The sequence below is a fragment of the Oryctolagus cuniculus genome, chromosome 10, assembly GCF_964237555.1.
Source record: "Oryctolagus cuniculus chromosome 10, mOryCun1.1, whole genome shotgun sequence".
In the NCBI taxonomy this organism is placed as follows: Eukaryota; Metazoa; Chordata; class Mammalia; order Lagomorpha; family Leporidae; genus Oryctolagus; species Oryctolagus cuniculus.
The window spans coordinates 68,236,310-68,263,935 of NC_091441.1; the positions used below are offsets into that span (position 1 = coordinate 68,236,310).

Sequence of the window (27,626 nt, forward strand, 5' to 3'; positions counted from 1 at the left end):
ACTGCGATTTCACATCTAAGGAAACGTCAAGTTAAAGCAGCACAGGTGAAGTAGATACCTCAGGTATTAATGCTGTCTAGTGAAATGAAGACTTGCTAATTCCAGCACAGAAACCTCAGTCAGAGGCTTTTTAATGTACAGACAGGTAAAGACCATGCTAAAATAGACTCATTAAAGAGACTGTTCTGTATTAGTGTAAAGTGTGACCATAGAAGTCCTGGGAATGAATCCTTTCATTTTCAAGAACATAGCATGCTTTTAGTTAATCTCACACAATACCGACATCTTCAGTTTTGTTTTCTATTCAGATAAACTGAAGATCAATGACAATGTTGATTTTAAGTGTTTTGCTAACAAAAAATAAGTATGTGAGGTAATGCATATATTTAGTAGCTTGGTTGAGTCATTCCACACACACAAAGAAATTCAGAACCACATATTACATACCATCAAAGCATTCCATTTTTTACTTGTCAATTAAAATTAATTACTTAATTAATATAAAAAGATAAACTCCTCAGCACCTAGCTAATTATACATAGTACTGTGCCTGGCAGACAGTAGCCAGTATTCACCACATAGCTGTTGAATAAATGAATGAGTGACAATCTCATAAGGGACATCCTGGAATAATCTGCAGTTAAACCTGAGGATCACACATCGGCATGGCAGACAGAGCCACCTGGGATCAGATCATTTAGCTCCTGCTCTTCTTCAGGAGCACGGTGGCTGCTATATCAGGACCCATAAAGAATGGAGACAGTGCAGTAATGAACTTAATTCCAAATTCCTCCCTGCATTTGTTGTGTTGCTTAAGTAATGTTCTATTTGCCAGACAGTAGAAATATTAACAGCATTGTGCAGTAGAAAAGGAGAAGGCAAAATTGCTACCGGAAAAAGTACACACAGGTGCACAAATCTGCTCTGAAGGGAGGTACAGGATGCTCAGCAACATGGGCCTTAGCCACTGGAGCCGAGGTCCTCGAAGCAGAAAGTCATTCCAGACGGGCGCCTCTGCCCGGCACCACCCAGCCCAGCAGAGGCTAGCCTCGGTATCCAGAGAAAACCCAACCTAGGGCCCGGTGGCAGACCCACGATGAACCCCTGGGAGAGATGAGGATATAGCCCTTCCCTGTGAATACAGCTGGGAAAAAAACAACAGGGATCACTGTCCCCTTTCCCTATTCAGTGCATTGGAACCTGATCACCAGGCTCCATTGAAATATTGGACTGCACATGGTCAGAGGCACATGCTCAGATTTGCAGCTTAAAAGGATCAGTCTAGGAGCAAGTGTTCAACCTAGTGATTAAAATGTCCGCATTCCACATTAGAGAGCCTGGGTCCAGTCCTGGTTCCAGCTCTCAATCCCAGCTTCCTGCTAATGCAGATCTTCCTGTTAATGCAGTAATGGCTGAAGGCTCCTCCCACTGATCTAGGAGGCCTAGATTGATTTCCTGGCCCTCAGCTTTGACCCTGCCCAGCCCCAACTATTGTGAGCATTTGGGAAGAGACCAGCAGATGGAAACTAGCCCCCCTCCCCAAATGAATAAATGATTTTTAAAAGATATATTGTTTTATTTATTTGAAAGGCAAAGAAACAGAGAAAGGGAAAGACAGATAGAAAGAGATCATCCATCCTCTGGTTCACTCTCCAGATGGCCACCATGATCCAGTTAGGCCAGGCCAAACCAGGAGCCTGGAACTCCACACAGATCTCCTGCAAGTGCCGAAGTACTTGAGTCATCTTTCACTGCTTTGCCAGGTATGCTATTAGGGAAGCAGTAAGCAGTATTAGAAGTGTAGTAGCCAGAACTCGAATCAGCACTCATATGAGATGCCAGCATTGCAGGTGGTGTCACAATGCCAGCCCCAAACAAATATATTTTAAAAAGATCACTTTGGGGGCCAGCACCATGGCACAGATTAATCCTTCACCTGCTACACCAGCATCCCATATGGGAGCCGGTTCTAGTCCCGGCTGCTACTCTTCCAATACAGCTCTCTGCTGTGGCCCAGGAAGATGGCCCAAGTGCTTGGGCCCCTGCACCCACATGGGAGACCTGGAAGAAACTCCTGGCTCCTGGATTTGGATCGGCGCAGCTCCAGCCGTTGCGGCCAATTGGGGAGGGAACCAACAGAAGGAAGACCCTTCTCTCTGTCTCTCCCTCTCACTGTCTGTAACTTTACCTCTCAAATAAATAAATAAAATCGTTTAAAAAAAAAAGATCACTCTGGCAGAAATGGATAGATTGGAAGCTCCAGATTAGGAGCATTTACGAGAATCAGTGCTTGTGGAAAATAACTCATTTGTCCCCAATGGTATACTCAAGTAAAACTTTAAAAAGACCATCTGAGGATCTGGCTGTTGTGGCACAGTGAGTTAAACTACTGCCTGCATTGCTGGCACCCGCATGGGTGCCATTTCAGGTCCCTGCTGCTCTGCTTCTGATCCAGCTCCCTGCTGATTCTCTTGGAAAAGCAGCGGAAGATGGCCCAAGCTTGTTGTGGCCATCTGGGGAGTGAACCAACAGATGCAAGATCTCTGTTGCTCTAGCTCTCACTCCTGCTCTCCCTCTTGCTCTCACTCTTGTTCTCTTCCTCTCACTCTTGTTCTCTTCCTCTCTCTCTCTCTCTCTGTATGTAGCTCTACAATGAAAACTGTAACACTGATGAAAGAAATCATCAAGGACACACACACACAAAATGGAAAGTTAGTCCTTATTCATTCATTGGAGGAATTAATATTGTTAAAATGCCCATACTGCCTAAAGTAATATACAGATTCAATTGTAATCACCATCAAAATATCAATGATATTCTTTACAGAATTATCAAAAAATTCAAAATTCATATGGAACCACAGAAAGTCCCAGAATAGCCAAGGCAATCCTAGGAAAAAAAAAATACAACTGGAGGTAGCACTGATTCCAAAGCATACTACAAAACTACAGTAACTAAAACAGCATGGTACCAGCATTAAAACCAACAGAATAGAGAGCCCAGAAATTAATCCACATACACACAGCCAACTGATTTTTGACAAAGGTGCCAAAAATATACAACAGAGAAAGGATAGTCCTTTCAACAAATGATGCCGCACAGATCTCCTGCAAGTGTTGAAGTGCTTGAGTCATCTTCCACTGCTTTACCAGGTGCAGTATTAGGGAAGCAGCAAGCGATTTGCAGAAGAATGAAATTAGAGGCTTGCCTGACACCATGTATAAAAAGTCTTAAACATAAGATCTGAAATTATGAAATTGCTGAAGAAAATACAGGAGGAGCATTTCAAGACATTGGTGCAGGCAGTGATTTTTTTTGGAGAAGATCCCACAAATACAGGCAACAAAAGCAAAACTAGACAAATGGGATTATATGAAACTCAGAAGCTTCTGAGCAATGAGGAAAACCATCAACAGATTGAAGCGACCTCTCATAGAATGAGAGAGAATATTGGAAGCTATTTATCTGACAAAGTATTAATATCCAGAATACACCAAGAACTCAACAACAATAATAAAAAATAAAATCCAGTTAAGCAATGAGTAAATGACCTGAATAGACAGTTCTTGAAAGAAGAGATACAAATGGCCAACAAGCATATGAAGAAATGCTCAATATAACTACAATCAGAGAAATGTGCATTGAAACCACAACAAGATATCACCTTACCTTACAAATGCTGCCAAGGAGGTGGACAAAAGGGAACAGTTAGAAAGTGGGGATGCAAATCAGGACAGCCACAGTGGAAAACAGTAGGGACACTCCTTTCAAAACCAGAAATAGAACTGCCATATGATCTAGTAATCACACTGTGGGGTATATGCCTGCAAGTCATGAATTCGTTCTATTAAAGAACTACCTGCTCCATCAAGTTCATTGCAGCCAAGATACTAGAATCAATCAAGGTGTCCATCATCAGATAAATGGATAAAGAAAATGTGATATAAATATGTACACAATGGGATACTATCCAGCAAGAATAAAGAATAAAATCATGTCATTAGCAGCAAAAATGGGTGGAACTGGAGGGCAACATGTTAAGTGAAATAATCCAGACACAGAAAAATAAATGTAATTTGTTATTCTGCATACGTGGAAGCTAAAAAATAAATAAATAAATAAACAGGGGCCAATGTTGTGGTGCAGCCTTTTAGGACACCTGTGACACTGGCATCCTGCTAGTTCAAGTCCCAGCTACTCCACTTCCAATCCAGCTCCCTGCTAATGTGCCTGGAAAAGCAATGGAGGATGGCCCAAGTGCTTGGACCCTGCACCCACATGGGAGACATGGATGAAGCTCCTGGCTCCTGGCTCCTGGCTTTGGCCTGGTCTAGGCCTGGCTGTTGCAGTCATTTTGGAAGTGAACCAGCAGTTGGAAGACCTCTCTCTGTCTCTCCCTCTCTCTCTTCTGAATAAATAAAGTAAATCTTTTAAAAACAAAAAAACAAAACTTATGTGGGTAGGGGTAAGGAGTACAGAGGGAGTATGGATAATGGGTATCACATCAGAGTTAGATCAGACGACTAGGTTCCTAGTGTTACACAGCACACTGGGGAGGCCGTAGTTTACAATAACTTAGTAGGTATTGTGTGAACGAATGGAAGACAGGTCCAATCATAAAGTTATGTCAGAGAAGAGGAAATGCTGATCACCCTGCTTTGATCTATACACATTGTATACATGTATTGAAATGTTGTCACATGATAGCCCATAAATATGTACAATTATGGTTAATAGAAAAAAATTTAACTAAAAATAGTTCCTTAAATTTTTCCAAGTTTCTGTTTTCTCATGTGAAGCCTATGTCTTCCTTCCATTTCCTCAGGTGTAATTTCAAAAGAATATGTATGTCTTCCCAGAGCATTTGGAAATATTAAGTGAGAGCAAACACACACACACACACACACACAATGAACATACTTTGGACCTGCAGAGCATCCAGGACGGGGACGGGACAGAACAGTAAACAAGAAAGCCACAATCCCAGCCCTGCTTGGACCTACAAGGCAAAAACCCATGCAAGTAATTTTATAAACTGCAATGTGTTGGACAAAAAAAAAAAAAAGACATTGATACTGAGTCCTCAGCGTTGTTACAGCACTCACAATGTTGAATGTGGCATTTCAACAATTTTAAAATACAACTGTATGTCAAGATGCTTGAGGAAGGAAATAAGTCGTTCCCATCACATATACAACTAAACGACTGTTTAGCTGACACAGCACGTGTTCAGCACTGAGCGACCAGCACACTTCATTAAGCTGTTGAGTCGTTTCCTCAAGATAGCTGAGGAAACCAAGACACACTCCATTCTAAATAAAGGATTAACCTTCGGGGAAGAGCATTTTATGAAGTCCTGTTCTCACCATCATGAAAGGCGGGAGGAAACTTCAAAGCCGGGATGAAGTCGCTCTGTGCCAGAAAAAGAGACACCAGCCCGAGACAAGACCACATTCTAGCCTCCCGGGTGACAGTAACTTTGGATCCTCTCTTTGAGCAATGCCAATTTTTCCAAAATGTTTAGATGACTCTGCCAGCATTGGCTTTTGTTGATTTGATTGCACAAAGTGACTGGGAATGTCTGTGATAAGATAAGCCAAAAGGGGGCCAGCACTGTGGCGTAGCAGGTACAGCTGCTGCCTGCAATGCCGGCATCCCATATGTGTGCCAGTTTGAGTCCCGGCTGCTCTGCTTCCTATTCAGCTCTCTACTATGTCTGGGAAGGCAGTAGAAGATGGCCCAGGTCCTTGGGCCCCTGCACCCGTGTGGGAGGCCCAGAAGAAGCTCCTGGTTCCTGGCTTTGGATCAGTGCAGCTCTGGCTATTGCAGCCATCTAGGGAGTGAACCAGAGGATAGAAGACCTCTCTCTCTTTCTTTGCCTCAGCCTCTTCTGTAACTCTTTCAAATAAATAAATAAATTATTTTTTAAAAAAAGATAAGCCAAGATAAATACAGCAAGAATCATTCACATCTACTGACCCAGGGGCAACCAGTGCAACACTGGTGCCCAACTGCAGAGGGAAAACGTTGCCCACCTGGAGATGGATAACCAGAAGGAGGTGGCTCTGGTTGTACCCACGGTATGTGGTCACAGTGTGTATGAAAGCTCTAATTACTTCCCCAATGCGCTGACGCCCAGTGTGTACAGACCCCTGCACCTGCCTCGCAGGAAGAGCAGCTAGGCAGCCACACACTCAGGACGACAGGTCAGCTCTTTCTCGCCTTTCCACGGCACTGAAGGCCGACTGCACAGGACTGACCCACACAACCCTGACCCCACCCACAAACCAGCTGCGTTGGTTGAAAATTTCTGCCCTCCTGTTTTAAAGTAAATATTCCTGAAATGCCAACACAGTGATTTTTCAGTCCTAGTTGTGTTTATTATACCATTTTCTGAACGTGGGTTTTGGGGGACAGGGATGTTCAGCTGCCCACTCTGTTCCCTAGAGCCTGGGATGCATCTCTTTGCATCACACTAGACTGAGCTCCTGTCACTGGCACTGTGACTTCTTCATTTTAAAGTCCCACCCCTCCCCACCCCCAGGGGGCTAAAGAGACATTGTTCACATGTCAGGGGATTTTCTTTCCACTTTAGTACCAGTTTATTGATCACCTCCCACCACCATTCAAAATACTTAGGGCACAAGATGATCTGCTGAACTCCAACAGTAACTTTCCATTCAGAGAACCATAGGCATTCTAGAACCCCCACGGTAGGAAAAATGTGCCTGGTATAGTTTTATATTCCCAGAGTCTAGTTATATAGGTTGACCAACAATTATTTGTTGAATTAGTCAAAGAAAGATCAACATCACAATATTCATTTATATGTATTCAATGCTTACTGTATGCCAGGTTCTGCATTAACAGCATGTTCAACACATTATCGTTCACAAATTCTCCACTCTGTGACATAGGTACTGTTATCACCTCTCTGTCACAGACCACAATGCATGAAGATAGGGCTGCTTTCCCACTGCTGAGCAAACATGAAAGGCAATGTCCTCGATGTTGCTTACTGTAGGCTGGGCCCCGCCCCAGATGCTATGGCCTCAGCAGGGAATAAGACACTCATCTCTTGTCTGACTGTCCTAGCAAGAAACCAGAGAGGGTGGGGGACACGTAAGGACAGACTCACTCATTACCATGAAAGTCATGAGACAGATTAAATGCGGGGGGAATAATTAAAAAAGACTGGGGTGACAATGAGTGGTTAGGGTCAGAGTGTTTAGGGAGTGTGCAATGACGTCTCTGAGTTGGTGACATGTAGGCCGAGACCTGGGGCAAACTCTTCATCAAAGCAAAGAGCAAGCGCAAAGGCCTTAAAGCCAAAATAGCTGTGTCTGAGTAATCACAGGAACTCCAGTGTGGATAGAGGGTGCGGGAGCCAGGGGCTGTGTAGGCCAGATTCAGGATTTAGTGTTTGTTGTGTTCAAGTGCAACCACAAAGCACTGGAGGGTTGAAAACAGAGGAGTGGCATGTGACCTGATGTTACAAGGACCGCTGTGAGAACCGGCTGCACAGAGGCACACAGAGCAGGAGGACCAGAGGCCGGCCACAGCAGCGGTCTGGGGCGAGGCCTCCGAGTGATGCAGGAAGTGGGTTGCCCTCGTTGAACCTCCTTGGTTTTTCTCCATCTTGCTGCTATGCCTGGAGATGTGCACAGCCTGACTATTGGCAAGGCTTGTACAGCTGTTGGGATATCTAGTCTCTAAGACTGTTTGCCTCCTTTTAACTACTTCGCTTGCTTTAAAATAAACAATAGTGCAAATGGAAGTCCCCACCCCCGCCCCCTCAATTCTCTCCTCTGGCAGGTTCCGCAGTGACCACCAAACACAACTGGCTTCATGTTCACACCTATAAAAAGAGATTTGGGCTCTTCCAAAAGACCCCTTATGCCCCAAATAAATTCCTTCCTTGGGCCACAGTTGGCCCAATAATTCCAAAAATCCAGAATTTTCTGACGTGCATCCCAGAACATCAGTGCCAAGGAAAACAAACAGAGGTCTTATGGTCATATAGATTTGGGAAACACTGCCTCCCCTACTAAAACCTTAGACACTCAGAATCCGAGGAACACACTGAGCTCCGAGCAGCCTGCCATACCGAATATTGAATTGACGTAGCCCAGTGTTTCTCAAAACTATGTAGCCATGAAATTCTTGATCTCTCACTTATCAAAGTGCAAGATTGAGACTTTTGAAAGTCTGTGCAAACTAAAAATATTTTCCAACAGGAACTACACCATAAAAGTTAAAGAGCCCCTTAGGGGAGAAAAAACAACAAATGACTTGGTGAGGAACAGAAAATACAAAATTCATGCCCCAGGAGGAAACAGCCTAAGCTGCAGAAATTACAAATAACCTCTGAACCTCCCTTCTATATTCACCCGCCTGTTTGCTTCGTTTTGAAGGAGAGGGGGAAAAAAACTTAGGCAAGCCCAAATCTTTCCTTATGCTTCTGTTAAGAGATGAGAGGAACCAGGAATCTGTAGATGAGAAAGCATATTTAGAAAACTTCAAAATAAGATTTTTAAAAATGTGCCAAACTCCTTTTGAGCTACAGCCAAAAAAGAAACCTAGAAAGCAGTAACACCCAAAGTGATAAAGACATACGAATCCACAGGAATTCAGACATGAATTTCCTTTGACAAAAGCAGTGCTGTTTTCAGACAGGAAAGGATGGGCCCATCCAGAGTCCTCGACTACTGATTAGGATTTGGGTGGATTCTGGAAAATGTATACAGCTTCCAGGGAACAAGAAAAGGCACTGAAAATCAGAGATGATGTTTTGAAAAAGGATTGGAAGGAACAAATCAGCTGTGGACTATGAATGTATTTTTTTATTAAGAAAGTGCATTGGGGCTAGCACTGTGGCGTAGCTGGTAAAGCAGCTACCGACAAGCCATAGGGGTGCCTGTTAGAATTCTGGCTGCCTCTCTTCAGATCCAACTCCCTGCTAATGCCCCTGGGAAAGTAGTGGGAAAGCAGCAGAAGATGGCCCGAGTGTGTGGGCCCCTGCATCCATGTGGGAGATCCAGAAGAAGTTCTTGGCCCCTCGCTTCAGATTAGCTCAGCTCTGGCTGTTGTGGTCATTTGGGGAGTGAACTAGAGGATGGAAACTCTCTCTCTCGCTCTCTCTCTCTCTCTCTCTCTCTCTCACACACACACACAATCTCTCTCTTTCAAGTAAATAAATATTAAAAAAAAAAAAAAAAAGAAGAAGGGGGCGGCACCGTGGCGTGGCGGGTTAAGCCGCCACCTGCAGTGCCAACATCCCCTATGGACAGCAGATCCTGTCCCAGCTGCTCCACTTCCAAGCCAGTTCTTTGCTAAGGCCTGGAAAAGCAGTACAAGATAGCCCAAGTCCTTGGGCCCTTGCACCCACGTGGGAGACCTGGAAGAAGCTCCTGGCTCCTGGCTCCTGGCTTCGGATTGGTGCAGCTCTGGCCGTTGCAACTAATTGGGGAGTGAACCAGCAGATGAAAGACCTTTCTCTCTCTCTCTCTCTCTCTCTCTCTCTCTCTCTCTCTGCCTCACTTTCTCTCTGTGTGTAACTCTGATTTTCAAATAAATAAATAAATCTTTTTTTTTTTTTTGACAGGCAGAGTGGACAGAGAGACAGAGAGAAAGGTCTTCCTTTGCTGTTGGTTCACCCTCCAATGTCCACCGCAGCCAGCACGCTGCGGCCGGCGCACCGCGCTGATCCGATGGCAGGAGCCAGGTACTTAACCTGGTCTCCCATGGGGTGCAGGGCCCAAGTACTTGAGCCATCCTCCACTGCCTTCCCGGGCCACAGCAGAGAGCTGGCCTGGAAGAGGGGCAACTGGGACAGAATCTGGTGCCCCGACTGGGACTAGAACCCGGTGTGCTGGTGCCGCAAGGCGGAGGATTAGCCTAGTGAGCCGGGGTGCCAGCCATAAATAAATCTTAAAAAAAAAGAAAAAGAAGAAAATGCTTTATGTGCATATCAACATTTATCAAACATCATTGTAGGGGCCAGTGCTGTGGCACAGTGGGTTAATTCCCTGGACTGAAGTGCTGGCATCCCATATGGGCACCAGTTCGAGACCCAGCTGATCCACTTTCGATCCAGCTCTCTGCTATGGCCTGGGAAAGCAGTAGAAGATGGCCCAAGTCTTTGGGCCCCTGTACCCCCATGGGAGATGCAGAAGAGGCTCCTGGCTCCTGGCTTCAGATCGGCACAGCTCCAGCCGTTGTGGTCATATGGGGAGTGAACCAGCGGATGGAAGACCTTTCTCTCTCTCTCTGCCTCTCCTCTCTGTATAACTCTCGCTTTCAAATAAATAAATAAATATTTAAAAAAAAAAAATCTTTGTAGTGTGGCTCCCACTGCAAAGTTTCCAGATAGGGTTCCTCTGACCAGCATATGCTTCCCTCCTCAGAAGACAAGCACAACAGTTTAAATATACACTGCAGGGCTAGATCTAACTGCAAATCTGAGTACAGGTATCTTGGAATAAACAGCGAATCAATGTCATAAGAGCAAGATAATATCTGAGTTCTATTCCCTTCTAAGCTCTAACTTTGGGAAGATGATTATAATTGTTATTAATTATCTAACAACAACTGTTTAAAATGTTTTGATATACAGTTTAAGGAATTCTCCTAGGGACTGTGTCACATCCTTTAAAATAACTTCCCTGGTGACTTTAATATTTGAAAATAGCCCGAAGTCATTATCAGCTGCGTCCCGTGGATAAGCTGATGGAGTGGGGAGCTGTTGGGCAGAGCATTCAGGGACCAGAAATGCAATGTGACCCAAGCCAATGCAACAGCAAACACCGATACTCTGCAGTGAAACTGATGATGCTGTGAAAACTCTGGCTAAAGAGGTTTGTGGTCATTAATGAAAATTTCCAGAGAGAAGGAGGTTTCTGGAAAATACTGGCTCACAAGAAGCAAGTCCCATTTTCTGGCCATCCCTCTTCCTATGGCCTTGTGATCTGACCTCTAATCCCCTGCCCTAACTGCAGAGGAGTGGCCACAGGCTATGGACCAGAGCAACTGGTTTGGCAGGGGAGTGGCAAGATTGGTGGCAGGCAAGAAGGCCTTTCTCTTTCCCAGGTAGACTGACATGGAGCCCCAAGGCCAACAAAAACCAGTATTACCTAGACCTGGCTAAGGGGAGCAAATTCCAAGACAAGGGGACTTTGAATTAAAAGATAAGTTAAATTTGATGCAAAAATTCTTTGCAATGCCTGCATATGAAAGGTCTTCAAAAATTCATCAGAAATGCTTATGATGAAAAAAGCATGCACGGATTTTTGTTTTGTTTTGTTTTCCTGCAGCAAAATAAGCTTATCTTGTAATTCTCTTTTCCGTGAACTTTTTGAACTAGCACATTTTTTGCGCTTGCATTTAATCTGATAAAGGAGGAGGAAGCTGAGAGGGCAGAACAAAGGGTGAGGCATTGAGGTGCTAGAAGCTCACACCCCCACAGCAAGTGCTGAAATCCGGACAACAGCTCTGTTCTCACCTAAAGGTACTCAAAGTTTTGGTACCACCTCCTCTTTCCTTTAATCGATAATAGAATTATCTAGCTAAGATCACAAAGGTGTATAAAGTCTCTGTAATATTATGCTGATTAAAGTCAAGATTTTATTCACAATAGCTTTCCCTGACTCAAATCTTGTATATTTAGTTCTGTATCCATGGAAGACCATTTAGCTTCAAATAATCACTATAAGGTAGCTGGTTTTCTTTATATGCATGCTAGATCCCAAAATGTGAGTGGTAAAATATGAATCTTAATTTCTACAAAGATACCCAATTCATTCCAGACCAAATATGAGCACATATTTTGATGGTCTTATTTCCAGGAACAATGTAGTCTGTGTGGCCCTGCATTACAAGTGAGTGAGAGGAGCTGGCACTGTGGCCTAGCAGGTAAAGCTACCGCCTGCAGCGCTGGCATCCCATATGGGCGCCGGTTCAAGTTCTGGTTGCTCCACTTCCGATCCAGCTCTCTGCTATGGCCTGGGAAAGCAGTGGAAGATGGCCCAAGTCTCTGGGCCCCTGCACCCTCGTGGGAGACCCCGAGGAGAATCCTGGCTCCTGGCTTAGGATCGGCACAGCTCGGGCTGTTGTAGCCAGCAGATGGAAGACCTCTCTCTCTCTCTCTCTCTCTCTCTCTCTCTCTCTGCATTTCTTTCTCTCTCTATGTAACTATGACTTTCAAATAAATAAGTAAATAAATCTTTAAAAAAAAGAAGTGAATGAGAGAGTGTCACTGAAATAGGAAAATTGCAAAGCCTTAACAAGACTACTTCTCCATCATTACCAACAGTTCTGTAAATTGTTCCAGCAAATAACAAGATGACAAAAAATTATTTTCCTTTGAGCATTTATTTCCTAACCTTTCTTGGAGGGCAAGTCCAAAAATAATTAATGAACCAGAGTGATTTAGAAGTAAATATTCTGGTGTGTTGGTTTAAAAGTAGTGATTTATAGTCACACCTTTTTACATCGTGAAAATGTTTGAAACACCTCAGCCTTGAAACACCTCGTTCTATAGATGATATCCCTGGGGAACGGAGAGCTCCTGAGACTAGCCAAGGCTACAGGGCTCATTTTTAACAGGGTATAGGTTTGTTCAGGACAACGTCAGACTGGGGTGTCTTTGCCAGCTACTCTCCATCTGGAAGCTCCCCGTGGTGCACGCTCCTGAGGCAACTCCAAGGCCAGACTGTGCAAGTAGGCAAGTATGATTTGTGGAAAGCAGAAGGAGGGGGAAAGTGGCAGAAACACTGAGGACTCAAATGTGCTCATCTCTAGAATTCATTTCTGTGGTGCTTAGGGTCAAAATCACCAGTTTGTTAAGGGTCTTCCTTCCTGCTCCTTTTCTGTACCTGCGGCCAAATCTGCTCACCTAGAGGGTTTGACCACAAGAGAAAACAGATCGATGTGTGTGGTTCCAGGAAAGCTTAAAACATTTTAAAAAATGATATGCAGTTCAAGGATGATTCGCCTAGCAATCTTCACCATGGCCAAATAGATTTTGCCATCACTATTCACTGCAAAGCGAGTAAAAGGCGTTAAATTTTCATAGTGAGAAAATTCACCTTTTGAAAGTCACAGAGAGTATACATAAATGTCACAAATTTAAATTCAAAGATGTAAAAAGCAATAACTATAGAAAGTTAGACCTAATCCTATTTTCAGACTTCTAAGATATTCAAGAGAAAAATTTTAGTGAGTGAATGTTTTAATTAGTCAATTGGCAAACTGACTTTAGTGCTCACTGTGGGTTACAGCCCTTGTAAATGGCTGAATTGCAATGATCAGATACAGTTTCACAGTTAGAAAAATCTGCAACTCAGAAAGTATATTTTTAAATGGTCACTATATGTTAGGCAGTAGGTTTAGTGCTGGGAATAGCAACAGGAGTGGAACATGGTTCCTGCTCCTGCAGACACATGGAAGGGAGAGAGAAATCACTTCGCCAAGTACAAAACTGTCAGGAGTAGGAACAAGGCACCATGGGAGGATCGGAGGATCATTTCTGCCCAGGAACTCACATTGTTTCACAGGTAACAAGCTGTCACATTGTTTTAAGGTAACAATGAGCAATGGCTCAGACGCCTCCCAGTGCATCTGATGGTCAGGTGGGCAGCAAGGACAAGACTATCCTCAACTTTCAACAGGTCATGGTCCAAGACTTCCTTGTAAGTCAACTGCAAGTCTTAATTGTCTGCCCATGGAAACTGTGTGGCTCCTGATGAGTAGGTCCTCAACTTAGCACTTTTTATTAAAAACCATAATGCCTAACTGTTCAGAGTATGGAACTAATCACAAGAGCCACTATTTATTGAGAACAGTCACACGTCACTCAATGACAGGAACACATTCTGAAAGGTGTGCCAGACAATTTTGTCATGTGTGTGTCATCATGTGCAGGTTGCATTTGCATGCACCTGGACACTACAGCCTCCTGCATACCTAGGCTCTGGCATATACCATACATTTGCAGTCTGTTGCATTGTTTCCTGCATATAGAACTGGCCTTAAGAAGGATGAGCTATTTTCTGCATAGGTCTCTCTCCAATAAATCTCCAAATGCCCAGGGATATTGTGACCCTCCCAACCCCCTGTCATCAAGATTAACCTGCATCTACAGTTTTTTAAAAGATGTATTTATTTATTTGAAAGTCAGAGTTACAAAGAGGCAGAGTGAACCATCCACTGGCAGAGTGAACCACTGGTTCAATCCCCAACTGACCACAAAGGCCAGAGCTGTACGGATCTGAAGCCAGGATCCAGGAGCCTCCTCAGGGTCTCTCACGCGGGTGCAGGGGCACAAGGACTTGGGCCATCTTCCACTGCTTCCCAGGCCACAGCAGAGAGCTGGATCAGAAGTAGAGTAGCCTGGACTCAAATTGGCGCCCATATGGGATGCTGGCACTGCAGGTAGTGGCTTTACCTGATATGCCACAACGACGGCCCCACATCTACAATTTGACAGCTCCCTCTTTCATTCAGTGAAAATGTCAGTCTTACTGCCCTACTGGTGACCACACCCACCTTGCCTTTAACAACTTAGTACCAGAACTTGGCCCTTGCCACCCACTGTCATTCCTGACCCACACAGAGGAGCATCCACAGTGCCCTTCATGGACGCTGGGGCTCCCCTCACACATTTGCTTCTCACTGTCGTGATGAAAGCTCCCTAAGCCTCTGGGTCCCTTCCTCTGCAGTGAACCAAGGCCCTCTGGCACTTCAGCCTCACTCTGTGTAGGCTACCTTCTGGCCCATGTTTCAACCAACCAACCAGGCAACCAGTTAGAGCCCCCTCTAACCCCTCAACTCACAACACTGAATCCAGAAGCTCTGCTTAATGGGCCCCTATCAGTCAATTCATCTGATCCACCTTCATGCTCCTCCATGATCATTCTACACCTAACAACCATCCCCATACATATTCCCCAGATACCTGTATGCATAAATTAGGAGAAGCCTTGCAGTCCTTTCAGAGAAAACACACATCCTCATAGGTCACACTTGGGCCTTTACTATTAGGAACTATGGGGACTTGAGTCTAGCTACAGGTAACAGGGCAGTGCAGTGGGGTCTAAGAAAAAAAAATCATCTATGTCTACAAGACATGATGCTAGCTTCACATGCAGGAGGCACAAGTGGATGTCTGCACACGACTGCTCATTGCCTCTCACTGCCACAGACCCACCTTCCATTTTAGCTGAGCACACTATTCCACTGAGAAGAGGATGGCATTTTCCAGACCCCTTAGCATTGGGAAGGTGGATAATACCATTAAGTCCAGGCTAATGGGAGGCAAGCAGCAGTGATTCATGCACCTTCCGGGTTGTAACCTTACGGGTGGGCAAGGAGTGTCCCTTCCGCGGTTCTCTCCCCATCTTCCAACTCGAGGCGGATGCAGCACAGGCTGTCTGCACCATCAGGATGGACACAAGCCCGCAGGGGGACAGAGCAAGACCACCTTCCTGGAAGACCTCAGAGCACAGAGTTAACAGATCGACTCCAGACCACTCTTGCCTAGCCAGATTTTTGTACTGAAAAGAGGACTTATGAAGCATAGAACTATCTTTGCTTGGAATTGGTTGAAAGGAACATCAGTGAACAGGAGAAAAGAACCTACTTGCTACCAGGACAGAGATGCAAGCTTGCTGGACTAACAGCCAAGCGATGTACTTAAGGTGAGAACAACAACAGTGGGTTGCCTGATTTGACTGAGGCTAAGGCTGGAATGTAATTGGCCCCTGAAAAAGCCCCACTCTTCTTCACTCAAGAAGTAATGTTGGTGGGGGGGAGGGGGCTTTCACTAGCTGGAGGCCACAAAAGGTGAAAGAAGCCGAGATGGAGGCCCCGGGTTCTCTCTGCTGCAGGACACACAGGAGGTAAAACTAGGGCACTGTGGGCTGAGATGAGCAAGGGCAAACCTGGAGGAACATCCATGATCAGTGCATTTGGTTTGAACAGCCTTGCATATAAGGGCAGTGGCTCCAACAGTCCCCCTGCAAAAGTGCAGATCAAGGAGCGAAAGGATACTTTGGTCACTTGGCCATGGCCTGTTCCAAGCACACCAAAGAAACCTTCGGGGGGAATACACACTGATGCCTGGGGTTGACCATCAGAATTATAGTGGGGTATAGGGTTCAGAGTTGGAAAAAAACCCTGAGAGGACAATCATCTGAGTTTGGGTGGCAGAATTGGTAACTGGGACAGAGCAGCTGAAGTCTCCTACCAGGGAGTGACAAGCCGTCCTCCTCCAGTGCCTGGTGATATCTCAACAGAAAGTCCCCTCTAACCCCTCAAGTCACAACACTGTTGGTACTGGTAGACTCAGTGCATAGCTAGACCAAATCCACTCCTTTTCTCTAAAATTACCTAAAACTTGCAAATTCGCATACAAAACAGAAGAAACAAAGTTCTTCAAAACTTTCATGAAAAAATGTGAATTACAAAAAAACTATACATAGATTTCAAATTTTTTGAACTAAAACAAGCATTTTTTAATTCCATTTCTTTCCAAACTCTTTAAAGTATCCTAGTCTATCCATCCTTAATATCCCAGTTTAATGCAGACTTGTGCCCAGCCAGTACAGCACAAAATAACTCAAAAATATCAAATGTGGCAGGCATTGTGGTACAGTGGGGACACCCACATCCCACATCAGAGTACCTAGTTTGAGTCCTGCCTCTGCTTCTGATCCAGTTTCCCGCTAATGCATCCTCAGAGACAGCAGACAAGGGCTCAACTACTTGGGCCCCTGCTACCATGTGGCAGACCCAGATGGAATTCTGGGCTCCTGGCTTCAAACTTGTCCAGTCCTGGTGTTTACAGGCATTTGGGGAGTGAACCAGCAGATAGAAGATCTTAATCTCTCTCAATCTTTGTCTCTCTCTCTCTCCTTTTCGAGTAAAGGAAATGAAGATTTTTTTAAATGGTAAGTAATAATTGGAAAACTTCACCAACCCATATGAAGAAAAGGCAACCAAAAATGTGTTGTGTGTGTGTGTGTTCTGTAAGAGACAAGAAAACATTTTTAAACTGGTAACTATCAAGATACAGTTTTTTTTCAAAAACAGTAAAAATGCAACCTTTTATGTTATAAAAATAGTTCAGCAAAATGTTGTATTCTCATTAGATGATTATTGCACTGCTCAAAAATTATGAACTTGTTAAAAATTACATGTTTGATGGGCTGTGCATGGAGGGTTAGAATGTCCTTCAAGTCTCCTCGTCCCTTTGATCTCACCATATCCCAGATGGGTCTGGAAGGCCAAGTGTAGACTCTCAGGCATATGACAAACTCCCATGCTGTAGCCAAATATTTTATAAATACTTTTCCAATGTAGCTTTGTATTTAGTTCCCATTCAGTAGCATATTTTCTTCATTAGATTTGCCTGATCCCATGTCCCCAAAACCACTGCTTAAATCTATAAATCTTGCAAAATGTAATGTATATTACACACATTCTATCACCCTATCTTTAATCAATTCATCTCAAATATGCAGGTGCGTTTACCAGATTCTAGTTTCCCCTGAGTAATTATGCAAAAAAAAAAAAAATACACACTTTGGATGCCAGGTAATTTGACTTAAAATTAACCATGAGGTAACACAAGGACCCAAAAGGAAAATGTCACGTTAAAATGTTCAATAAAATTCTATTAAGTAACAAAATTAAATTAAGTAATGAAAATGATGGTTGGGGCTGGTGCTGTGGCATAGCAGGTAAAGCCGCCATCTGCAGTCCCAGCATTCCATACAGGCATCGGTTCAGGTCCCATCTGCTCCTCTTCCGATCCAGCTCTCTGCTATGGCCTGGGAAAGCAGAAGATGGCCTAAGTGCTTGGGCTCCTGTACCCACTTGGGAGACCCAGAAGAAGCTCCTGGCTCCTGGCTTCGAATTGGCTTAGCTCTGACTGTTCCAGCCATTTGAAGAGTGAACCAGCTGATGGAAGACTTCTCTCTCTCTCTCTCTGTCTCAGCCCCTCTCTAACTCTGCATTTCAAATAAATAAATAAATCTTAAAAAAAAAAAGAAAATGATGGTGTAGTATCAGAAAAACAAAGAAAACACCACTCATCTAGATCTAGGGAGAATGTGATTTTTAAAAATGTTTATTTATTTATTTGAGAGACAGAGTTACAGAGAGAGAGAGAGAGGTCTTCCATCTGCTGGTTTACTTCACAAATGGCCACAGCTAAGCCAATCAGGAGCCAGGAGCCAGGAGCTCCGGGTCTCCCACGTGGGTGCAGGGGCACAAGGACTTGGCCCATCTTCTACTGCTTTCCCAGGCCACAGCAGAGAGCTGAGTCAGAAGAGGAGCAGTGGGGACACCAACTGGCACCCACATGGGATGCTGGTGCCGCAGGCGGAAGTTTAGCCTACTTTGTCACAGCACTGGTGCCAACAACATGATTTAATCAGAAAAATGAGACTCTGGAGACCTGGAACATTAGGTGACAAGGGTTGAAAAAAAAAACTGATTACGAATGCATGCTCCCCCACGACACTCACTAACTCCTGAATAGGAAGGCACTGAGATGCTGCCCTAGGAATCCCATGGTCCCTGGTACTACCTGCTCATCTCTTAATTTCAGGTAAGATACTCTCCAGGCAACCCTGCTCTTCTGTTCAGCATTATGCAGGTGAAGTGATGGGGCACCTGCAGGGGGTCAAGAGAGGTGTGCTGTGTGAGGAAGTACTCAGATGACCATTTTACAGGAAGGAAAGGGGATGGCAAAAACAACAACTCTGATCACACAGTAAAGGGCAGAGGCTAGCTCTGAATGGAGGTTCTTAAATTCCAAGTGATGGTCCTCTATGGTGGTGCAGCAGGTTATGCCACTGTCTTCAACATCAGCATCCAATATGAGCGCCAGCTGGAGTCCCACCTCCTCCATCTCTGATCCAGCTTCCTGCTAATGCACCTGGAAAAGCAGCAGAAGATGGCACAAATGCTTGGGCACCTGCCACCCACGTGGGAGACCAGGATGGAATTTCATGCTCCTGGCTTCAGCCTGACTGATCCCTGGCCTGTGTGGCCATTTAGGGAGTGAGCCAGCGGATGGAAGGTCTGTATTTCTTCCTCTCTCAGCAACTCTGCCTTGCAAATCAATCAATCTTTAAAAAAAAAAAAGTTGCAAGTAGCAACATCTCCCAGAGGAAAAGCTCAAAGCAACCTGCTTATATCTGAGGATAAATAAACAGCAAAGCCATTTCCAAAACAACAGGGCAAACATAAAACTCCAGGGCCCTGCCCATCTGTCTTGACAAACCGATTTGATTTACAATTAAACAACAGATACCTAATCCTTTCCAGTTATTTTGTCTTTCTGAAAATGATAAATACTATCTACCTCCATAAGGCTGAGAAGTGTGACAGGGAAGAAAGTTACTGTAAATGTTTTCAATTTCAGCAGCTGAATTCTTCTACTCTGAGACCTACAGCAGTATTCACAGGGGAGACTAACCCTGATCAGATACCAATTAACTTCACTGGTTATTCTTGGGCTGTGTGTAAATGGGTTTTCAAAATAATATGCGAGGGGCAGGTGTTTGGCCAGACGGTTAACATGCCGGTTAAGACAGCCAGCATCAGGATCACCATCATGGCACAGCAGTTTAAGCTGTTATCCAGCTCCCTGCCAATGCATGTAGGAAAGCAGCAGAACATGGGCCCCTGCCACCCATGTTTGAGACCCTGAAAGAGTTTTAGGTTGCTGACTTGGGCAAGACCCAGCCCCAGCCTTTACAACCATTTGGGGAGTGAACCAGAGGATAGAAGATCTCTGTCTTTGTTTCTCCCCCTGTCTGTTACTCTGCTTTCAAACAACACAAACTCAGCACAAGCTAGGGAGGCTACCATGGACCCTGTCTCCATTTTCTCTTGGTTCTGTCCAGACCAGGCTTCCCCTGCCCTTGCCAGAATATGGTCAAATCACTTCTTTTAGGTAAGACATTTGGAAACTGCAGACAACACTATGCAGATGGGGCATGTGAATAAAAACCCATGAACCCATCACTGACTCTGGAATAAACTCAAATCATATACCCCAAAATGGGTGACACAGTAGGGTTATGTTAAAATAAATGTGGGGGTGGCTAGCGCTGTGGAGTAGCTTGTAAAGCCGCCGTCTGCAGTCCCAGTATCCCACATGGATGCCTGTTCGAGTTTCAGCTGCTTCACTTCAGATCCAGCTCTCTGCTATGGCCTGGGAAAGCAGTAGAAGATGGCCCAGGTCCTTGGGCCCCTGCACCCTCGTGGGAGACCCAGAAGCAGCTCTTACTTCAGATCAGCCCAGCTCCAGCTGTTGCAGCTATTTGGGAAGTGAACCAGTGGATGGAAGACCTCTCTCTGTCTGCCTCTGCCTCTCTGTAACTCTGCCTTTCAAATAAATAAATAAATCTTTAACAATAAAATAAATGTGGGTTACACACTGGGGTGAAGTGGTTTGAGCTGCCACTTTGTCTGCCCATATCCCATATCGGAGTGCCATTTTGAATCCCAGCTGCTCCAATTCCGATCCAGCTTCCTGCTAATGTATCCTGGGAGGCAGCAGGTGATGGCTCAAGTGCCTGCGGTCCCTGATGCCCATGTGGGATATCCAGATGGAATGTCAGGCTCCTGGCTTTGCCATGGCCCAACCCTGACTGTTGAGGTATTTGAGTAGTGAATCAGCAGATGGAAGAACTCTCTCTTCTCTCTGGCTCTCACTCTCTCTCCCTCCCTTTCTGTGTTTTTCTACCTTTCGAGTAGATGAAAATAAATATTTTTGAAAAGGAGAAAAAAATGTGAAAATATTTGAAAAGTGTTCAACAGTCTCAGATATTAAATAGATTGCATGGTATTATGGGAGCTTTTGGCTTTTTTATATGCTGTGCGTAATTAAATAAATCAGATGGTTACCAAGAGTCACAGATAATGATAACTTTGGATATATTTAAAATGTTCATTGTGGGGGCAGGCACTGTGATGCAGTAGAGTCAGTCACTGACTGCAGCAATGGCATCTCATACGGGTGCTGGTTTGAGTCCCAGCTGCTCCACTTCTGATCCAGCTCCTTGCTAATATATCTGAGAAGGCTGCAGAAGATGGCTTGAGTGCTTGGGTCCTTACTACCCATGTGAGAGACCTGATGAAGCTCTTGGCTCCTGGCTTCCACCTAGTACAGAGCAGCCCTGTCTGTTGCAGCATTTTGGGCAGTGAATCAATGGGTGCAATCTCTCTCTCTCTCTCTCTCTCTCTTCCTCTCTCCCCCTGAAATTCCGACTTTCAGATAAACAAATTCCTTTTTTAAAAATATTCAGCATCTGTGGTGCTAGGTGTATTTGTCACTGGATGTTCACTTTGTGTGGTTTTATTTTGCTTTTTAACACCCAAGAATCATGTAACACCTGCATACAGGAGGCTCAATTTCACTTATCACTTCCCATTTAATTTCCCTCATGGAGAAAAAGAAAAAAGTCTTAAGTGTCAGGTTTTACACAATGGCAGTTAATTTTTATCATCTATCACTAGGTGAGAAGGCTAGCACATCTCTGTGCAGGAGAAACTCAACATCAGTGTTAGAGAAATGGGTTTAGAGGAAAATAGAAGCTCCCACAAAGGTCTAGCTTTGAAGGTTGCCTTGCCCAGATATAAAAATAGATGGCTGAAATGTAAAACCGATTCTAATGGCAAGCACACCACTGCACTCTCCATGCCCAGGGCATTAGGGAAATCTGAATATTTGATTTAGCAGCACCTTGGGAGCAGGCAGACCTGAAAACCCCACAATAACCTTGAAAACCTCCACTTAATGCGGGAGAGAATCAAACGCTCAAATCAGGAGATGTCCAAGCAGCCCTCTCTAGGTACAGCGAGGAGAAGGCGGCATTCCAGCCAGGAGCCAGTCCCCTGCCTCGACAGCCCTGAGGGAGCCAGGTGCCCACGATGGTGAAGAGAGGCAACAGGCTATGTAGGCTGATCTGGGGGCACTACCACCTCTCACCCTCATGGTCACACTCACACTCAAACTTACACACTCATACAAACTCACACTCCCACACATACTCAGAACACAATGGCATGCACACATACTCTCATACTCACATGCACACACCCATGCACACAAGGCATACCTACAAACACTCCCACCCAAACATATAACAAATTTGCATAGTCACATACTCTCAAAACGTGCACATAAGGATGCACACACACTCACACATATATATACAACACATTCTTACACTCACACCCATATATCACATACTCACACTCATAACACACTGGCACACACACACACAGAGGCCAGCCTAGCTGTGCCCAGGGAGCTGTGGGGGTCCAGATAAAGAACAGGATCAGAGAAGGCAGCCTCCCAAACCTCTGGGCCCCTCAGCTGCCCGGGAGGGAGCAGGATGGGGCCTCTCAGGAAGCGGGGGACCACTCCAGCTCCACCCAAATCAGCCAGGCATCCTTAATCCTAGTCCACCCTGGGGTTCAAGTCTGCAGGTGGTGAGCAGGGTAGTGAGGGAGAGAGGTCTAGGTCGGACCGTCTCCAGGTAATGGCTGCTGCACCCTCCTGAGCTGCCTGGAAACTTCCAAGCAGCCCCTCCCCTGCGCCTCGCACCAGAGCTCCGTTCCGCAGCCCAGAGCTCAAGTCCCCCTAAAAGGCCTGGGGCCTGGAGCACCCTCAGGAAGTCGGAACACCACCGCCTGGCCCCAGCAGCCAAGGGGTGATGGGGGCAGCTGAGCGGAGTCCCGCGGGGGCTCAAGCTCAGGGCGCAGCAGGGTCAGAGATCAGCCCCCGCTCTCCTCTCACTGGGCTGGGCGTGCCAAGTCCCAGAGCAGACTCTGGAGCTTTGGCCCCAGCAGAAAGCGGGACAGGAAGTGGCGGGTGGGACTGTTCGGAGCGCGGAGGGAGTGGGGGACAGGGGGCTTCTGAGTAGAGCGCCGCTAGGCAGGCCTCCTCCCCCGCTGGCACCGGCGACCACCGAGTGGCCGGGCACACTGCTGCACACTCAGGCAGGTACTCCCTTCCTATCCTCATGCAGATACTGAGTGTGCCAGGCGCTTGGGGCGCAGGCATGACGGCTGACAGCGATATTCCCCGCTCCCCCGCGTGTAGCGCCCCTGAAGAGCCCTTCCCCTCATCCATTCCCCATGAGCTTGGCTGAAGGTGCGCCCTTCATCTACACTGGGGTTAGGAAGGAACAACAAAGGGCCGCGCAAAACGCTCCTGCCTGGACTCGAAGTGGAGGTCCCCTCCCGCTGCCTGGGGACCCCGCGTCCCCAAGGCTCAAGTCCACCCAGAGAGCCTTCCCTGGCTCTCCTCAGGTTTCTTGCAAGAGCTGCGCTCAACTAAGCGGCACATAGCAGACAACGAAAACCTCACGACGACTGGCGTGGACCCCCACACACTCGCCCCTTTCTTGGCAGAGACAGAACGCAGAGCGCAGGTGTGGTCCTGACTCTTCCACCTCTGGTGAAGACGCAGAAAGGGGGCCTCTTCTGCGAAGGCCTCGCGCTCTTTCAAGATGCAATCGCGCCTTGGCAGACAGCGGTCTGTTTTCTGGTAGGGGAGAGCGAAAGGCAGGCACGCGCTCGGTCGTTCTTTGGAGTGGGATTCCATGCAAATTTGCACTGTGTATTTAAGGAGAAACTTGGAAATCCTCCCACTCCAAAAACGCTGCCGCTGTCTGCAGAGCTGACCCCTGTGCCTTTGAGCCCGCTGCCAGCCCGATAGAAATAATGGGATGCTTGTCTGGGCGTCTAGGGGGTGACCCTCCCTTCACCCTGGACAGTCTCAGCGAGCTCGAGCCTTGCTTTTCAAACCTTTTAAAATCTGGAAAGAGCAGGGCCAGGAGGGCAGGACTGGGTCTACACCCTGGGCGTCCAGCTCCGTGGTCGTAGGGGCTTTTGTGGAAGTAGAAGGTTAAGGAACTCGAGGCACTGTGTCCTTGCACCTCACCTCGTCGCCCCTATCCCTTTTCTTCCTTCTCCATTTCTGGGATATGGGTTGGAAGAGAGATGGCCTAAGTGCCTTCCGGATGCGCCCCGCACTGTGCAACCCCCGAGCCTGGGGGAGGGGGCTCCAGTCCAATTCTATTGTGTACCTTGGTGCACAAGTGAGTGCTCCACGGAAAAAAAAAAAAAAAAAAAAAAACCACGTGTGACCAAATTCAACCCAACAGGCCCCTGCACATGCGGATCTCGGTCACTGGACTCAGTGACCCGATGACCGAGAGACCCTGATGGTGCGCCCCAGGGCGGGAATTGAGAGGGGCTGGCCGTAGCGCCCTAGACAGCGCGCTTAGGACGCCTCTGGTACCGGGACCACGCAGCCGGTTTCCTGAACCGAATCCCGTAGTGCAAATGCCCTCAACTTTGATAGACGCCCCACCCAAACGCCTCCCTCTCCCTCCCCAAGTAACCTGGGTAGGTGAGCTGACGAGACTCACCTACTGCCAGGCAGATAGGCAGCAGCAGCCTGAAGACAAGCCCACACACCACCTCCGAGGCCATTGCGTCGGTCCGGCGAGTCCGAGCAGAGCTGGGAGGCTCGAGGGTCCCTAGGGCCGGGACGCCAGGTCCATGCCCGCCTAGGGCCTCCTGCCGCTGGCGGCTCGCAGCCTCCCGGGCATGATCTGGGCGCGAGCCGCTTCGCTCTGTGCCCCGAGGGCGCTCTCCTTGGACTCTCGGCCGCCCCTAGCCCGCCGGGCTCTGGGCAGCCGCTCACCAGGCTCTTGGCAGCCACCTAGGCAGGCGCCCGACCCTCTGCGGCCGGCCAGTGCAATGCAGAATCCCGAATTCGGCGGCGGCGGCGGCAGTTTCTTCAGGGGGCAGGGGCAGGGGCGGTGGAGGGGGACAGTTTGCGAGGGTCCTGCGCGCTGCGCGCCGCGGTAGCGGGGCGACGGGAGAGCGCTGTCCCCTAGCCCGGCTCCTGGGGCGCAGTTCAGTAGCGGCCGGGGAGTTCTCGACGCGGAACCTTCTCCGAAGCCAACGTGTCTCGGTCGCCGGGCTCCAGCCCTTCTGCCACGCGCAGCCCTCGGCCCGGGCTCGCAGAAATGCCCCACTCTCACCCTGCAGCCCTTGGTCCCCGAGCAGCCCGCGGCGGATCCTCGAGAGGCGGCGCAGCTCAGCCTCTGCGCCCCCCAGCTTCCTGCCGGAGAGACCCGGGCTCTAGCGGCCGGGAGCGCAGAACCATCCCAGACACCGTGGGGCTCGCGTGGGTCCGCTCGGAGGAATCGAGGCGAAAGCACCTAACGAGTGGCTCGGACTCCAACTCTTCTTCACTGCCAGAGTTCCAAAAAGAACAGAAAACCAGGCGCCGTCCGGGAGCCCCGCGCGCCCCACGCCCGCCGCGGAGCAGCCTCGCCCTAGCGGCGCAGCGGGAGCTCCCCGGCGGGCGAGCACTTCTCCACCTTCAATGAAACTTTCAAAGCCCTCCCTCGCCGACGGGCGTGTCCCCTGGCCAATGGGACGGCGGCACCGCGGAGGCGCGCGCGGAGCCCGCCCCTGCACTGCTCGGGAAGCTGGCGCATTGCATTAAGGCGCGGAGGGCGAGCCCCCGTCGGCGCCCGACGCCGGCAGGCGGGGGCCAGGCCTGGTCAGCCAGGTGGGCTGGGCACGTTCGCTCGTGCTTGCTCTGGCGCCTCTAGCTCCCGGAGGCCCAAGGCTGTGGGCGCACTCCAGTCAATTCTGGTGGAGCATCTTGGCGACCTCTGCACTCGACGTGGCCCTGAGCTTCCCCGTACGAGGAAATCGTTTAAAAGCCGTTGGAAAACGCAGCGGCCCGGCAGGAGGAGAGGGATCAGCTAGAAGCTTGAACAACTTTGTGGACTGTCACTTCTGCGGGGTCCAACGCTAACGTTGATGAACACCTGAGAGCCAGAATTCATCTGGACCATTGACCTAGGCAATATCTAACCTCAGGAGGTTTCTGTTCCTAATAGGCTCTGGGGAATTCCAGGTCTTTCCTAGAACGGGGTCTGAAGTTGAGATGGGCATCTTCCTGTGCATCTTGGGAAGCTCTCGGTTTCAATTCCAGTTTGCTCCTTGCTTGTCCAGCTCTACGGAAAAGAGTAGCTGGTATTGAGACTATGCTCTTCATCGCCCAAGAACCTCCCTCTTGCTTTTTTTCTAGACAACGTGTAGAGATACGCTATTCCAGCTGGGAGACTCCAGTGCGCCTCCGACCTCTGGTTTCCCGATTATCCTGAGAAGTGGGGGAGATTTGCTGGGCATGATCAGGCATCCCTGGGGACCAGGACACAGGAACTCACGCTCCTGAGAGAGCACTGTTCAGAGCTCATCAAGGGGCGTGTGACCTCCGCCCTGCTCCTGCCTGCTGGGCTGGTGTTGGTGGCAAGGGGTGGAGCGGGCCACGCAGAGAGACCTTGGCTGTCTGTCTTAACAGGGGTTGGCTCTTTCAGTCACTTTGACTGCTTTTGTGGCCATCCCTTTTTTGATGTGCAGTAAATTGTGGTAGAACTTAAATTATTGGCTAGACATTGCCAGCTTCAGGGGGTGAAGGTGGGGGTGTTGTGTTTTGACAAACCCTGATATAAATCTACCACTAATTTTGATTGCTCCTCCCCCCTTCATTCTTGAGACTCAAAAGACAAAGAACACTCTGAAATTATAAGGTGTCATCATATGAATCCTGTTTCCTCTGATTTTCCCCCATATTCTAGATATGCTCTCCATATTAGCAACAACCAAGATTTCTTCAAAATGACCATTTTGGACATCTAAGATAGAAGATAGAAGAATTTCAGTAGATCAGTGGTCTTAACAAATATATTTCTTCCTTTCTCTGCCACAATGTGACCAACCAATTGGGCTGTTTCGTTTTCTAGAGATTCTAACAGCTATATTGCAGTTCTGAGACTTGCAACATGTACACTCAGGTTAGTTTCAGTTGTTCAGACGATATCTAATATAGGGTTTGCCACCCTGGCTACATGTTGCAGACGCATGGGAGCTTTTTAACAAATCCAGAGACTCATTCTCTACACTTTCAGAGAGCCAGGTTTAATTGGTCTGGGTTGGGCTCCCACACCTGTAATTCTTTTAAAGCTCTCCAGAGCCCCTGAGGTATGCAGTCAGAGTAGAGAACCGCAGTCCTCATTCACAAGTCAGACCGCCAAAAACGTTCCATTGGTTTTAAAACCAGCATTGACAAACCAAATCCACCTTTCTGGAGCTGTATTTTCATACTGCAGTTGAAATACATATCCACAGCCAGCGGCATTGTTTGTGCAACCACTATTTCACCATAAGTTTTCCGCACCCTGAGGAGCGGGATCTGGTGACTGGACAGGCTTGTTTGTTAAGTGCTCGCCAGCCCACCAGACTACTGATCACAGTGCTTTAGGAGTCTGGCTTGCTCTGTAACCATTATCCCTAACCTGTGCATGATCTCACCCAACATCTGAAAGGAAAAAAAATAGATGCATTAGAAAAGGCTTTGAGGAGAAATTCACCTACATAAAACACTACCAGAAATATTATTTTTATATGTGGTGGGTACCTAGAGCAAATGACTACATGCTTAGCACAAGTAATACCTTAAACACCACTCTATGAAGGCTTTTTCATTCATTATGGTGACGTTTAATGACTTGAT

At 47.2% G+C, this 27,626-nt stretch overlaps 1 protein-coding gene across 6 annotated transcripts in view; it reads right to left on the reverse strand.

The window, feature by feature from the left end:
• The window catches only part of PIEZO2 (piezo type mechanosensitive ion channel component 2), a 453,482-nt gene extending 428,040 nt beyond the window's left edge, over positions 1 to 25,442 (reverse strand). For 5 of the 6 annotated variants that reach the window (XM_051851439.2, XM_051851440.2, XM_051851437.2 and 2 more), the window contains exon 1: positions 24,457 to 25,406. In XM_051851439.2, the coding sequence (XP_051707399.1) occupies positions 24,457 to 24,520 (64 nt within the window). In that variant the 5' untranslated portion in view covers positions 24,521 to 25,406. Of the gene's footprint in view, positions 1 to 24,456 lie in introns of all 6 variants that reach the window. The other variant, XM_070050492.1, reaches the window with a different exon arrangement.
• Between the last annotated feature and the right edge of the window lie 2,184 nt (positions 25,443 to 27,626).